At 37.9% G+C, this 16,281-nt stretch overlaps 1 protein-coding gene across 1 annotated transcript in view; it reads right to left on the bottom strand.

The window, feature by feature from the left end:
- Positions 1-16,281, bottom strand: part of Myo3a (myosin IIIA) — a 192,198-nt gene that overhangs the window by 97,183 nt on the left and 78,734 nt on the right. The window contains exons 10-14 of the mRNA XM_028764933.1: positions 12,226-12,325; positions 9,181-9,297; positions 7,841-7,945; positions 7,662-7,745; positions 2,769-2,971 (exon numbers count right to left, since the gene is read on the bottom strand). Of these exons, the coding sequence (XP_028620766.1) occupies positions 2,769-2,971; positions 7,662-7,745; positions 7,841-7,945; positions 9,181-9,297; positions 12,226-12,325 (609 nt within the window). The remainder of the gene's footprint in view (positions 1-2,768; positions 2,972-7,661; positions 7,746-7,840; positions 7,946-9,180; positions 9,298-12,225; positions 12,326-16,281) is intronic.

Raw genomic sequence — 16,281 nt, forward strand, 5'->3', positions numbered from 1 at the left:
TATCTTGTGCAATAACCACGTAAACTGGAGGTATTACCATAACTTATTTCAAGCTCTCCTTGAGAGCAATAGTATAAAATCAACATGGTATTCACATAAAACCAGACAAGTTCATTAATGGAATCAAATTGAAGGCCCCAAAATAAGTACAGACAACTATGACACTTGATTTGTGACAAAGAAGCAAAAAGTATACAATGGGGAAAAAAAGGAAAGCATTTCCAACAAATGGTGTTGGTCTAACTGGATGCCTGCATGTAGAATAATACAAATAGATTCATATTTATCTGTATAAAGTGAAGTCCAATTAGATCAAAGACTTCAACATAAAACTGATCACATTAAATTTAATAGAAGGGAAAGTGGGGAACTTCCTTGAAAGTATTGGCACAGGAGACAACTTCCTAAACTGAACACCAATGGCTCAGGCACTAAAATCAATAATTAATAAAAGTGACCACATGAAACTGAAAAGCTTCTTTAAGGCAAAGAACACTGTCAATAGGATGAAATGACAGCCTACAAATTGGGAGATCTTCACCAATCCAGACCCAACAGAGGACTAATATCCAAAATATAAAGAACTCAAGAAATTAGACACCAATAAACCAAATAACTCAAATTTAAAATGGGATACAGAGCTAAACAGAGAATTCTCAACAGGGTGATCTTGAATGATAAAGAAGCACTTAAAGAATTGCTCAACGTCCTTAGTCATCAGGGAAATACAAATAAAAATGACTCTGCCATTCTATCTTACTCCCATCACAACAGGTAATAACAAAACTAAAGTGATAGCACATGTTGGCAAGGCTGTGGAGAAAGGGAAACACTCCTCCATTGCTTGTGAAAGTATGAACTAGTGCAACTCTGGAAATCTATTTGGTGATTTCTCAGAAAATGGGAATAGTTATACCTCAAGACTCAGCTATATCACTCCTAGGTATATACCCAAAAGATGCCTACTATACTACAGGGACACTTGCTCAACTATTTTCATAGATGCTTTATTCATAATAGCCAGAAACTATAAACAACCTAGATGTCCCCCAACAGAACGAATGAAGAAAATGTGGTCCATTTACACAATGGAATACTATTAGTTATTAAAAACAAAAACATCATGAAATTTGCAGGCAAACTTTTGAAACTAGAAAATATCATCCTGAGTGAGGTAACACAAACCAAGAAAGACAAGTATGGTATGTACTCTCTTATAAGTGGACACTAACCATAAAGTACAGGTTAACCTTGCTATATTCCACAGTCCCAAAGAAACTAAGTAAAAAGGAGGTCCCAAGAAAGGATGCTTGGAACTCACTCAGAAGGGGAAATAAAATAGATATCGGACATGGATGGAGGGAAGAAAGAGGGAGTGAGGAGGGGAACAAGGATGGCAAGGAGGTGTGGAATGGGGGGAGGGAGGAGAGGGCTGGGAGAGGCAGTAGAAATCGGTTGCGGGGGCATCTCTGGGATCAGATCTGGGAGACCTGGAAGACTGAAGTGGCTACCTCCTGTAGCCAAGTGGTACTTCCAGTGGAGGGAGGGGAACTTCAACCACAAAACTTTTGACCAAAAATTTGTCCTGCCTACCAGGTGTGTAGAGATAAACATGGAGCAGAGATTGAGGGAATGACCAACCAATGACTGGTATAACTTGAAACCCATTCCACAGGCAAGATCCAGAGACCTTGACATGATTAATGATACTTTGCTATGCTTGTAGACAGGAGCCTAGCATAACAGTTCTCTGAGAGCCTTTATCCAGTAACTGATAGAAACAGATGTGGAAACCCACAGCTAAACATTAGGCAGAGCTCAGGAGCCCAAGGAGTCAAAGAACACTACAAGAGATCATGCAGAGTTAATTAACCTGGACCCATGGCGGCTCACAGAGACTGAACTACCAACCAAAGAGCATGCATAGGCTAGACTTACACCCCCTACATATTTGGAGCAGATATGCAGCTTGGTCTTCATATGGGTCCCTTAACAACTGAAGCATGAGCTTATCTCTCTGATTTTGTTGTCTTCCTTTGGATCCTGGGCCTCAGTGAGGGAGGAGGTGCTTAGTCCTGCTGGGACTTGATGTACCAGGGCAGGATGGTATGCTTGAGGGGGAGGCTTCCCCTTATCCAGTGAGACAGGGAAGGGGAGTTGGTGGAAGGGCTTTTGAGGGAGGGGCTTGAAGAAGAGGAAGAAGGGGACTGCAATTGGGATATAAAGCGAATAAACAAATTAATTAATGAAAAAATGTAATAAGAATTGAAAAACAACAACAAGCAAATATGAGTGATAGTGATGATCTAAAATCAACTCGTAATAAAATAACCACACAGCAGAACATTCCTAATTATTTTATTAGGTCTGTAGTGTGTAAACACAGGAAAAAGAAACTAAAAATATCTGTTTATTTAGAAAAGAGTAATAGTTATATTTAAAAGGGAAGCAGAGTCTATTCCTTTTTAATTAAATTTCTTATTGATTTTTATCTGGAGAAATGAGTTTTTTTCTACTCACTCTTCCCCACTCTGTTTGTATCTCCTCTGTGGTAGCATAATTGTTAGGGCATTTATTAATTCCTCTATCAGATGCTAATATATTTGAGAATAAAGCACTGGGGAGGAGGTCTCTTTTCTTCCAATTGTAAGTAACTAACACATAGTAGGGCTATCAATAGAATGAGGAGTTGGGGTAGCTTTTAACTATATAAGCATTATTCTTGCATGTATTACTCAGAAACTAAGGTATGTCTGACATGCACTTACATGGCTTGGTGAATGACACGGGACTTTTCCAGAAGGTATTCAGAAATCTGTGCTCCCACTACAGCTCCAGAAGAGGTAAACTTCATTTCTAAGTATTTTCCAAATCTGCTGGAATTGTCATTTATAATAGTGCAAGCATTGCCAAAGGCTTCAACCAAATTGTTCATTTGTAAAATCTTCTCTTGCAGGGTTCTGTTATTAGCCTGAGTAGAGATGTCAAGATATAAAAAATAGTATAAAATCAATTAGTTGCTAATAAAATGTCTTTTTTGATAAGCACTTTATATGCAAACAAAAACATAGGAGCACATATTTTGGTACATTGACAGATGCTACAGTGGGGTCCATATGCCCCTCCTATACACGTTTTCATACACTTTTTTCAGGAATACAGGAAGAGACATTTTCTCTTTTCTTATTCATATACAGTTCTGTGCTTGAAATGACTTGAAATGACTTGAAAACCTAACCTATAGGCAGTCTGCAGATTGTACCTTCTTACTTTAAACCTGGATATTGGCCTAAGACTACATCTAAATCTTTCTTAAAGCTTAAATGGCTTTCCTGATGTTTACAGAAATTTCTAAGCATGAAAGTAAGAAAATAAAGATATTTTGTGAATCAGTCATGGAGGGAACAAATCACAGTCAGAGCAGCTCATTAGAGTGGATGGAAAGAATAGGATCTCTAGCCAGACCCCAGTCTGCCTGGCTGCTCATCTACTATCTCACCCCATCTTTTAGAGAAGCATGTTCATATCCTGTCCCCTTTGAGCAGTGGTTCTCAACCTTCCTAATGCTGAGGTCATTTAATACGGTTCTTTATGTTGTGGTGACCCCTCCCCAAATAGAAATATTTTTGTTGCTACCTCATAACCATAATCTTGTTACTATTACCCATCATAATGTAAAATATCTTATATGCAGGGTATAGATGATATGCAACCCCCCAAAGGGGTTGCAACTCACCGTTGAGAACTGCTGCCTCAGAGAGTTAGGGGTACAAGTCACTTGATTCTTGTTGGAAGTAAGCATAGGGAGATTATCTTCAGTGTCAAGCCTAGAACCTTGCCGAGACCAGGTTTAAGGGAGTAGAAGTTTTCAAGTTGATGGAGAATACTACTACTTAGAACAAACCTTTAATACAGTTCCTCATGTTGTGGTGACCCCCTAGCATAAAAGCTATTTTTGTTGCTACTTCATAATTGTAATCTTGCAACTGTTATGAATCATAATGTAAATATCTGATATGCAAAATATCTGATTTGCAATCTCCAAAGGGGCCTCACAGCTGGTGCTGGATCTGTCTTGATGCGAGAAAGAAGGTATCACAGTGAGGCTGGGAAGCAACACGGAGATCTCAAGTATAAAGAAACAATATGAGACAAGAGAAGACAAATGGATCCTGCGACAAACTTGGCTCCATCAAACATTTTTTTGAGCAGTTTCTACCTATGACAAAGCAAGAGAGCATCTTCACTACCCATATTAAATAGCCTTAACCTGCTAAGTGAGGACCAGGGGATTGCAAAGGAAAATTCCATCTATCAGACAACCTATCTTGCATCTGTTAAATCTTTATCAAGGACAAAAGTAAGAAACAAGACAAGACCAGACAAGGGCAGAATTGGCTCTGGGTGCACACACACACACACACACACACACACACACACACACACCATCAAATCACATGTCCCCATCTAGAACAAGGTAAAGATTAGATTAAGCATTTGCTCCTGTCTACAGAGCAGCATCCACACATTTCTAATTCATTATTGAAAGCCTCTATCAGCTTAGAAATCAAGACAGACTCAAAAGGTCCTTGTAGACAACACTTGTATCACTTAATTCCCATGCTTATATCTTAGTAGCCTGAGTCCCACGGTTCCCCTCTTATATTTCATTTCAATCTCATCCAAGATGTTTAAGATGTTCTTTATTGTAGCAGGAAATTAATGGGCACAGGGACAGGAAGGGACTGACATGAGACACTTGTGACAGCACAACCCTGAAGGGCCACACAAACAGAGGTCAGAGGTTGGAAGAAAGCATACTTACACTCTACACCAGCACATGTGGCAGGATATATGGACGGAAGTTCACTGATTGTAACAGGAACACAGAATTCTTTCTATGCATAATTTTGAGGTCAGAGGTTGGAAGAAAGCATACTTACACTCTGTACCAGCACATGTGGCAGGATATATGGACGGAAGTTCACTGATTGTAACAGGAACCCAGAATTCTTTCTATGCATAATTTTGAAAATAAGTTGGGCTCAGGTGAGCAGCTGTTTTTGGCTATGCAACTTCTTGAAGTCTATTATAATAGGTTGTTAACTATGTACCAGACAACTAGTTTTTAGTTTTCTTATGTTACTGGGAATAGAATCCAGGGTTTGAAATATGGCAGGCAAATACTTTACCACCGAGGGGGCAGTCATAGCCTTGTAACTTATCTACTTTTTGAGCTTATTAATAAAGTCACTGTAAATACTTTTATGTAAATGGGTTTTTATTTCCTTTCTAGGCAGCAGCAGGATTCCTGAGTTGGTAGAAAATGCAGCTTCACTGTTGAAGAAACCATAAGCCCATAAGTGACTGTGCTGCCTTACCACTGGTGCTCTCAGTCACTACTAACTGGCATTATCACTAATAACAGATGAGAGTCCAGCTGCTCCAGGTCCAACACTTCCTCTTCTCAAATTCTTTTTTTATTGTATATTTTATTTATTTATATTTCAAATGTTATCCCCTTTCCCAGTTTCTCCTCTGCAACTCCCCTTATTCCTTCTCCCTCCCCACCTGCCCATCCACTCCCACCTTATTGCCCTAGCATTTCTCTACACTGGGGCATCGAGCCTTCACAGAACCGAGGGACTCTCCTCCCATTGATGCCCAACAAGGCCACCCTCTGTTACATATGCAGCTGGAGCCATGAGCCCCTCCATGTGTACTCTTTGGTTGGTGGTTTAGTCCCTGGGAGCTCTGGGAAAATTCTTAATAAACAATTTTTAGCCACTTTAGTAGGCATTTGAAGGGGTCTAAATAAAGTCCTAATACACATTTTCCAGTGATGAGTGATACAGAGCAACTTTAGGAATGGTGACAGACCACCTCCACAGCACTTTTGGAATGGACCATTCAGTTATTTTCTATAACCACACAGCAGTCATTTAATTTCTTAATATAGAGTTTAAGACATTTTCGTACCTCTATATTTTTACTGGTTATGTAATTTGTTAACGTTTTCTCTTGAACAAGGCTTACATAGGTGTTTGTTTTAAGTTTTAACAGTACCACCAGAGAATAGAATCAAAGTCTTCCTTTTATGAATTATGCATTTTGTGTTGTATCTAAGATGTCTTTCATCAATGTTCTACCACAGTAACCTTCCTTGATTTGGTTTATACTTTGTGGTTTTCTATTGATAGTTAACATCTATTTTGAGTTAGCTTTCTATAACGTGAGGTCTAGACTGAGGTTCCCTTGTTTGGGAGGGCACACGAAATTCTTCAGCACTATATTTTGACAATTCATTGTATTAAGTGGCTAACCCTCTTTGACAAAAACAAGTATGTATAGACTCTAATCTGTTCCATGAGTCTGTCTGTCACCATTTCTCAAAGATATACTTCACTGCTGGAACCTTGTAGTAAGTCAGAATGAACATGGTGCACTGAATTTGTTCCTTTAAAAACTGTTTGGCTAGTATAGTTCTTTTGCCTTTTCATGCAGTTTTTCCTCCCTCAACTTGGCACAGTAATGTCCATTCAATACTGGGGGGATGGCAGGATAAAACGATCTCATAGGGAAGACAGAAAGTGGGGCCTTTTTAGAGGGGGATGGAGGTAACCACAGAAGAACGAGGGAGGTGGGTAAGATAACAACAGGGAAGCCTGAAAAAGTCACAAGGAATCAAATAATTGACTACTTGCTTTTAAAAAATTTATAATACACATAATTATACAAATACAATTTTAGTGACCTTTTCTCTCCTGGGATGATGGTGGTTCTCCAAGATCCAAAGGCTACTTACCTAGAACTCCAATACCAAACATGAGAAGCCCTTTTTTGATTTGCCATCAGGACTGTCCAGGAGATCCCCAAAGCATCCAGCCCCTGGCAGTTACCTTTGATTTCCCCCCCAAGAGGTGGATGGTCTTTATTGCTGAAGACATCATGCACTTGAGACACAGACCCCAGAGACCTCTGAATTGACACTAATTTAAACACACCTTCTCTGAGGACCAGCTTTCATTGTACCAGAGGAAACTATGGAAGCTTCCAAAGGAAGGAAACAGCCAACAGTCCTACCCAGCCATGATGCCTGTGAATCACATCAACAATCAGCACAGAATGATAGCCTAAGGGTCCACTAGTGGCAATCAACACGTTTTTAATTGCACTTCAGACCCATTCAACAGAAAAGAAAACCATGCCTGTTTCTGGAAACCTAACTACCCAGTGCTAATGAAGACATTGTAATTGGAGGAGAATCTACAATCACTAAGTTACTAAACCAGCATAATCTCTAAAACATTATAAAAACTTTTGTCCTTGATAAGTGTGACACTCACCCTTCACCAAGGAAACTCCTCTTTGCACCAGACAGAGACCACGAAAGAAAACCACAATCAATCAAAACACAGAGTTGCAGAACACAGTCCCAGGGGATGCCTCTACAAAACACTCCCACACCTGAGGCTTAGGAAATACGCTCCTAACTACTCAGATCCTTCCCACCACTGTCTGATATATTTTAAAACTCAAATGGTAACAATCACGTTTCACCATTTGCATGTATTATCAAGTATGGGAATTAGTGAATACTAATATAATTAGTTATTTGAAACACAAAAATTTCTATTATGACAGGAAAGAAATAATCCTACCTTTCCAAGCACAGTGAGGTGTTGAACCAGAAGATGAGCACTCTCTGTCTTGCCAGCACCACTTTCTCCAGAAATAACGATGCACTGCACAGGAGGGAAAGGAAGCCATGAGAGGACTGCGTCTCTAGGAAACTCAGTGGCTCGTAGTGAAGTAAGGCATGTGGGAAAGCCTGCCTTACCTGGTCTGCATTATATGTGACCATAGACTGGTATCCCAAATCAGCCATCGCAAAAATGTGAGGTGGGTTGGCAGTTCTCTTTGCTCCAATATACAACTTAGAAAGCTGTAATTAAAGTGGATAAATCTTATAGAGCCTTTTTGACTTGTTTCTGTTTTTATAGATCATTTATATAAAAAGTTCTAGTATTGGAAGCCAAAGATAAATAAAATCTACCAGAGCAAAACATTATTCACATATGTTCTTCATGTATGTATGTATGTATGTATGTATGTATGTGTATGTATGTGTATGTATGTGTATGTATGTGTATGTATGTATGTATGTATGATGTATTATGTGTATATATATGTGTATATATGCACAATACATACAACGTTTATGTGTGTGTGTATAAACTATCTCATATATAGGATAGAACATGAAATGACAGAGTGACAGAGTGGTGGCACTTAAATGATTTTGCATGCTGTTTCCCATGTAGGGCTTAAGGCTTCAAATGTGATTATTTGTTTACACGAAAAAGCTTTACAAATAATAGAATCAGAAACTATTTTGTTGACTACTTCTTGGGTATGACAATGTCTGACTTGTGACACCTTTTCCCTATCTCTCGATTTAATTTATAAAAAAAATCACTCAATTTGTATGAAATTGTACCATTAATTGGTACAGAATTTTACTAAGCCCAACTTTCTTTTATAGCCCAGGCCAATGCTGGTAAGCATATTATTATCCTGTACATTTTAGATTGACGTTTAAATGAGCTATTGGGCACAATATTAAATAATGTTTTAAAATGAATAGATAGCTAAAAGACAATAGGTCTAATTAAAAATGAAAAACGGTCTTATTTAATTCTATATTTAAAGCTTTAGTGGCTGAGTAATTGATAATTAAATACTTTTACTCATAAAGCTTACATTGTATGATAGCAATGAACCAATTAGCATGTTAAGATAAATTTAAAATATCACAATGACAAATTTTACAGCCATTATGTATCCTCTATATAAATGGTGTAGCTATATTTTGACTCTTCAATGCTCAGTTCAGAGACAGACATTAAATATACCCATTTTTAGGCACCATTTAGGAAAAGGCTGTTACTAGGAAAACTGTATGTAATTCACAATGTCACACATATTTTTGGAAAAATGACTACAAATAGTACTAACATTGATTTTATATACTTTTTCTACAAATATGCCTATGTTTGGATGACCAATTAGTAACAGTTTTCTCCAAGGGCTGGTATATATATATTTTTGCAGGTATTTAAATTAAGAGTGTGACTACTAGAGTTATTTGTACAAAGAGAATGTAAGCTGCACACATACCTTTGTGGAATAAATACCCAGACTCTGAAAAGGGTTAAGTGCAATGAGAATATCTCCCACATAGATATAGATCTGATCTCTGGAATAACACTTCTCAAGGTGTTCAGACACTGTGTTCTGCAGCAAGAAAAAACAATTTCTCTTTCTTAAACATAACTCAAGTATGATGGCAAAGGCCTTCAGTCCTAGCGTACAGGATAGTGAGTCAAGAGGATCCATGGAGAAGGGCAGGAAAGGAAACAAAATCATTTGTGTTCAACTGTACTTCAAAAGCTGAACAAGAAAAAGATACTAATAGCAAACAAAATACCATCATGCTTGTAAACCAGTTAACTTCACAGGTGGTTTACATGGTTTTGAAGGATAAAGCAGAATATCATTTTTAATTTTTTTTGAGATATGGTCTCATGATGCAGTCCTGGTTGGCTTGTAATTCATTATACAGAAAGGCTAGCCTGGAACTCACAGGAGTCCTACAGCCTCTGGCTCTGGAATGCTGGAATTAAGAATGTGTACTACTACGCCCACTGGAAATGCCGATCTTAAGCACATTTTACAAAGGGTCTATATTTTGTCCATTATATGTGTATATTATATCTACATATAGTATGTTAAATTACTTGTTATTAACCTTCAAGGAAATAGGTCAGCGTAGTAAACGAGATAAAGAGGTATCTAGACAGGAAAGAAAAGAAAGAGTGTGCATGATTTTATTCCAGTTCAAAGTGACTTAGTGATGATGTGCCTTCTGCTTAGACATATGAGTATGTGAAGTAAAAGCTTCAGAAAGTAACCTTTCCAGTTGGTCACATGACTATATGCGTTGATTTTAACAGTGTTGCAATCATCATGGGAAGTCCACAACACAAAATAAAAGCAAAAGATCTTAAGTTTAAAAAAGGACAAAAATATAAAATTCAGATAACAGATGTGGCATATTAATATGCAGGCCATCAACATGATTGGTGAAATATTTACACTTCTCAACCTGAGTCTTCGCAGCACTGGGAGATTCGCAAGAAATGATTCAGAAAGGCAAGAACAATCTCTGCCGTACAGGTACTATTGGATTTCAAGATCTGTAATGATCCTGAGGGTTATTTTGAGGAAGTTGTTTATATAGCCTGAATTCACCTTAATGACTGTGTTAGTCATCTTTCCACAGAGACCTGAGATAAATCAACTTATAAAGAGAATAGGATTGTCTTGTAGTCTTAAAATGGTATTCATTCCCTTGCTTTTTTTCCTGGATGGGGCTGTACATCACAGTGGGAACATGTGTCCTATATCACACAGAGAAAAGGAGACTGTGCAGAACACAGTGGACCAGGGATGTACCTACATTCCCCTTCAAGGGCATGCCTCATATTGGACTAAGACTTCCCACCAGGTTCCATCTCTTAATACTTCCATTCTCTCCTAATAGGGGCACAGGCTGGACCTCAAAGGGACAGTCCAGAAGCAAACTAAGCGGATTGCAATTCAAAAAGTCTCTGGCTTTTGTTGAATTTCTGAGTAACATGTTTAGCCATTCATCAGAAGGATTAACAACTGAAGGACTGTTGACCAGACCAGACAGAGATCTCATCCTTTTCTCAGTCATCACAGGTATCTTGGAAATGTTTCTGAAGCAACAAGAATGAGGATTCTCAAGCATAGTGAAATGTCCTCAAGTGTGAGCAGGAGCTTTGTGATTTGTGAAGAGAACCATGGATAGCAGCCTCATTATGGCATCTCAGAGGCTTCTGTGTTCTGCCACTGAGAGGCAGTGGAGGAAGGAGACTGGCTATATGTTAGGTATAAGAAAAAGACTGTCTAATTGGTGAGCCGTACCTTTGAGACTCCCGGAAATGGCTGAGAAGAAACATTTGTCACCTAACAACTCAAGTTTTGGAGACCTCACTTCTTTGTCATTTGAGTATTTAAAAAAATGACAGCAAAGCAGAAAATATGTGGAAATGTGATGTTTTAAAGATAGCAGAACAAAGAAGAGATGAATTATGAACTGAACTGACCAAGGTAATCTTAGTTTACTTAGTTGACTCCGTTTTGTGTCCTTCAACCAACCTCCCCCTATGCCCATGCAGCCGAGCAAGCCTTCTCCTCTAGCAGTCCCTGCAGGCTCAGAAAGCCTGTTGTTTTCATCAACTAATGTGAGAACAGACTGAGGAGGGGTGGGGAGATAAGAGGCAATGGAGTCACATGAACGAATCCCAGGAATCAGACCAGCATCAAGGTACAGATCTCCATCCCACTTTTTCCTTCACATGTTGACCTTACAAACTGAAGCGTTGCTCAGCCCTGTTGATGTAATTTGGTTTGCAGCTTTATAAATCCTAGCCTGCTTTTTTCTATGGTTAATAGTCTTTTCAACATGAGCTGCTCTTGACTACATGCAATTAAAGAACTCTTAACCTGACCCTCCTGGAATACCATTCTTCTGTATATCCTGTGGGTAGGACATGAGCCAGACATAGTGGCTCATGTCTATAATCTCAGTACATGAGGAGAAAAGACATAGGAGGACTGATGCAAGTTTGAGGAGAGACTGTGCTATACAATGACTTCCAAGGCAGCCAGGGCTACATAAGGAGACCATGCCACAAGAAAGTCAGAAAGAGGTGCATGCACAGAAAGAAACATATACATACAGAGACATATGCATGCATGCATGCACACAAGTGTACACACATATAGATATCATGTATGACATTACAGATGACATTTAAAGAATCCTTTGTATATATTAGTTCTTTAAATAAAAAGAATACATAGATGGAATGGAGAGATAGCTCAGAGTTTAGAGCAACTGTTTCTCTTTCAGTGAAACAGTTCCATTCCCAGTACCCAAATGCCAACTCACAATTATCTATAACTCAAGTTCTAGGGGATTTCATGCCCTCTTCTCTCCTCCTTGGGCACTAGCCATGCACACGGTACATAGACATACAGCAGACAAAACATTCACACATATAAACTACAAAAAATAATTTTAAATCTCATAAAAAATTAGAATGTTTAAGTTTAATAAAACTCAAATCTTACCTCATCCAGAACATCTAGGGTTGCCAAGTCATCTACATCTTTCAGACTGGAAATGAGAGCTCTATTTAAGTTACCTTTCTTGGTATGAATTCGTTCATGCCTGTGGGGGGAAAATCCATTCTGACTTAGGAACTTATTGCTGATCTGTGTGGAAGTTTTTGGTACACAGGGGACTGGAAAGCTCTTCTGTGCTGTTTATAGACTGAATGAAAGCATGCTAGAAAGCACTGTCACATATTTGGTTCTTTAGTTTTCTCGTCAGCATTAGGAAAACAGCACACATTAAACTACTTTCCCACTCCTAACACAGAAGCTTTCTAAATCTGTTATTTGCTATCAAAACAAAAACAAAAAAAACCAAAATGGAGTCTCATTTGGGTATATTAACCACACTTAGGGGTAGGTTCTGTGGTCAGCCATAGATGGCCAACACAAAATAAACTCTATTTTTGTAGATCCAGAAAGTTCTATTCAAGGTGATATGGGAAGAAAGGAATCAATAGTTCTACCCATCGGTAATGCCCATAAACCACGACAATGCCAAGCGTGTCAAAGTATCCCCTTGAGTGTACAATAGTCACTTATATCTCTGTGATAACCAACAGTTATCTAATTGGATGTAAGGCCTGCTCAACAGGAAAGGAATTATGCTGGATACTTCCTGACTCCTCCAGCAGGATTTGTGCATAGTTTTTCTCCACATATTCTGTATTAAGCAGGCATCATCTTTTATATTCTGCTACATATGAAAAGATTAATTTGTTTTGATATATTCTTTTTTTGAAAAAAAATGGAAAAAGAAATCTAATTATCCATTCAACTGAGGACAGTATCTAGATTTTTCATCTATGGCTATGAGTCCATTTAGCATAAAAACTGGCTAGAGGATGACAAGGAGCAGCTGGCGAAGAGCAGAAAGGTCGATATTTAGCTGGCTGAGGCCCAGCCTGCCTTTTTGTGAAGTCATCTTTTGTGATGCTTTTGGTTCTGGCTGTCAAAAACCTAGACAAAGTGTGGTTATATGATGCTTAATAATCCCAGATGGTGCTTCATTGTCTATAGAAAAACTTAACATCTTCCTGGCGTGAAACTCATGGTCTTCACAATACAGTAGCACTTTTAGTATCATTGCCTGTCTCTGGGCACATCATCCTCCAACAGGCCAGGTATTTTAAAGACTCTGTACTAGTTTGTTTTTCCTGCTTGGAGTTGTTTCCCTTTTATGTGAGGAAAATTCCATTTATCCTTCATAGGTAAGTGTAGATATACCCACCCCTGGGGTCATTAGAAAACTTGGCAGAACATATTAGTGAAGTTCTCCAATTGGTTAAGTGGATATAGGCTCTTAGTTTCTACCGGAGAGTGAAAACCTAGGTGATTCATATTCCTATCTTTGGATACAAAGATGTGGAAGATAACTGCTGAATTGGATTTGTATAATTTTCTTTAACATTATATGCCTGCTGAAATAAACTGAATGTTCTTGTGTTTCAGTAGACAAACATCCTGTAAATAATAAGATATAATATTAAGGATTTTTAAGAGCAAATACCTAGTTTTTCATAAGACAGTCCACATGTCTCAATTTTCCCACACTGTAGAGTATCCCCTCAATCATGACTATTTATCGTTATGGTTAGCTTCATAAATCTAGTGTCAAATCATTTTAAATATATATACATTGATCTGTCAGATTTGGCTACATGCCAAGTGCCATATACCAGAACTGTATAAAAAATAAATTATGTCTTTTTCAAAATGTGCACGAAAAAGTGATCTACAGATTTTGTAGCATCACTTTCTTTTGAACTTCCTCATATCTATGTTGTTGAACACAAACCCAAGTATGTAGTTCAACCCAATCCACATTTATTGATGCCTCGTTATGTTGAAGGCATTCAACTGAGTGTTGAATGAAGTTCGATTGTATGAACTAGGTAAATGTAAATATTTAAAAACCACACAAGGCGTATTAGCAAGTATCAAGACAGAAACAACATATAAAAAATGTCACAGAAATGACAAGGAGAGGATGAATAGTCCAAGTCTGGTAAACTGAGTAGGGTTCTAAGAGTCTGTACGTTGGTTTGAGTTGGAATAGGGTTCCATCAACCTGTGGAAGAATGTGCACGTGAGGGTGAATGGTGGCTGACATTTCTGAAAAAACCAGCATGTGTACAGCTTATACCCAGGGACAGTAGTGATCTATTACAGACAGGAGGTGGAGGGCTAGCGTGGGTAAGAGTGGATGCCGAGAAAAGTATGTCAGAGGAGGTGGTGGCTATGATAAATACAGATGTCTTAAGAGTGTTTAAGTCCCACATATCCAAAGGTAAGGCATGGTCTCTCTCACCTCCGAGAATCTGAGATACCTCCAGTGTTTCCTACCTCATTGACTATCCATCTAACTATATGCACCAGAAATCTCTATCTCTCACATTATATTGGTCCAATGAACCAAATTACATAGCTTTAACTCCTTAACATTTCTCAAGTGTCCATCTTCTTTGTATCCCCTGTGATGATGGTACTGTTGACAAAGGCCAGTTGACAGTGAAGACGGAAGAAAAAGTCAGATGTCACAAAAACTACAGAAAAAGCATTTCAAGGAGAGGGAACAAAAGAGTTGAAGGATCCAGAAAATGGGATATAGTGACATGCAAACCATCACCAAAACTCATACTTGATAGCAGTTAGTGACAGGTTCTAGTACATTCTACAGACTTTGCCACAGATGTAACAGTATGTATCCACAATTAGGCTGTCTTACAGAGTTAATAACTCTAAAAGATTTTCTGTGTTCTATATATTCCTTCCCTCTATGCAAGGTGCTGGCTGTTACTGGCATTTTTATTGTCATAAAAGTGTAATAATATAAAATGCAGTCTTTTCAGTTTGGCTTTATTCAGTTAGCGAATTTAAGTAGTCATCATGTCTTTTATGCCTTGATAGCTTATTGATTTAGAGCAAGAAGTAATAGCCCATTTGCAGGTTATCTGTTTACTTACGAGAAAATAATTCTTTATCCACTATTTATTTGCTAATATTTTCTAGATTTTTGTGTTTATGTTTATAAGACATATTGAATGGTAGGTTTTTTTTCTTGTGTCCTTTTGTTTTCAATCCTAGGACACTAATACAACCTTGTGAGATTAGTTATAAAGTATTCTCTCTGATTTAATCTTCTGGAAAAGTATAGAAAATTTATAAACAATCTTCCATAAATACTTGGTAGAATTAAATCTAAATTATATAGGTCTGGTGCTTTTAATTTTGGAATATTATAGTTGTTATTTCAATTTCCCTAATAGACACTGATATGTTCAAATTTAAATACTCCTCTGAGCTTCGACAGATTGTTTTATTAAAAGATTTTGTCCTTTTTATTCAGGCTATCAAATCTCTCCAAAGTTTGTGTGTGTGTGTGTGTGTTTGTTTGTGTTTGTTTGATGTGTATAATTGAAATCTAGATTTTATATATGAGAGAAAACAAATGGCACTTAGCTTTCAGTCTATCTTATTTTGTTTAACATAATGATTTCCAGATACATCTGTTTTCCTTCAACTGCCACGACTTTATTTTATTCTGTGGCTAAATAAAATTCCATTGTGTATATCAACCACCTTTTTGTATCCATTCATCTATGGATGGGCATATTGGTTGGATCCAGGTGTTAGATCTCATGGATGGTATTTTTGTAGTACACTGATGTAGAATTCTTAGAGCATGTGCCCAGGGTGGTACAGCTGGATCTTGTGCATTCTCTACTCTACGGTGAGTTCCATTACAGCTTCACCATTTATCACACATTCCCAACCAGCACTGTCTAAGAGTTTTTCCTTTTTTCTTCACCTTCACAGCATAAATGGGTCTTCAGACTCTCAATGCTAGCCATTTTGGCTTTGGTGAGAAGGAATCTCAAAGCAGTAGTTGAACATGATTTGAACTGTTTCTTTTTCTTATTATTTTTGCCATTTGCATTTCCTGTGTTTTTGAATTGTCTGTTCAATTCATTTGCCCATTCATTGAATGGATGATTTGGAGTTTGGTGTTTA

The sequence above is a fragment of the Grammomys surdaster genome, unplaced genomic scaffold (assembly GCF_004785775.1).
Source record: "Grammomys surdaster isolate TR1022 unplaced genomic scaffold, NIH_TR_1.0 146, whole genome shotgun sequence".
NCBI lineage: Eukaryota > Metazoa > Chordata > Mammalia > Rodentia > Muridae > Grammomys > Grammomys surdaster.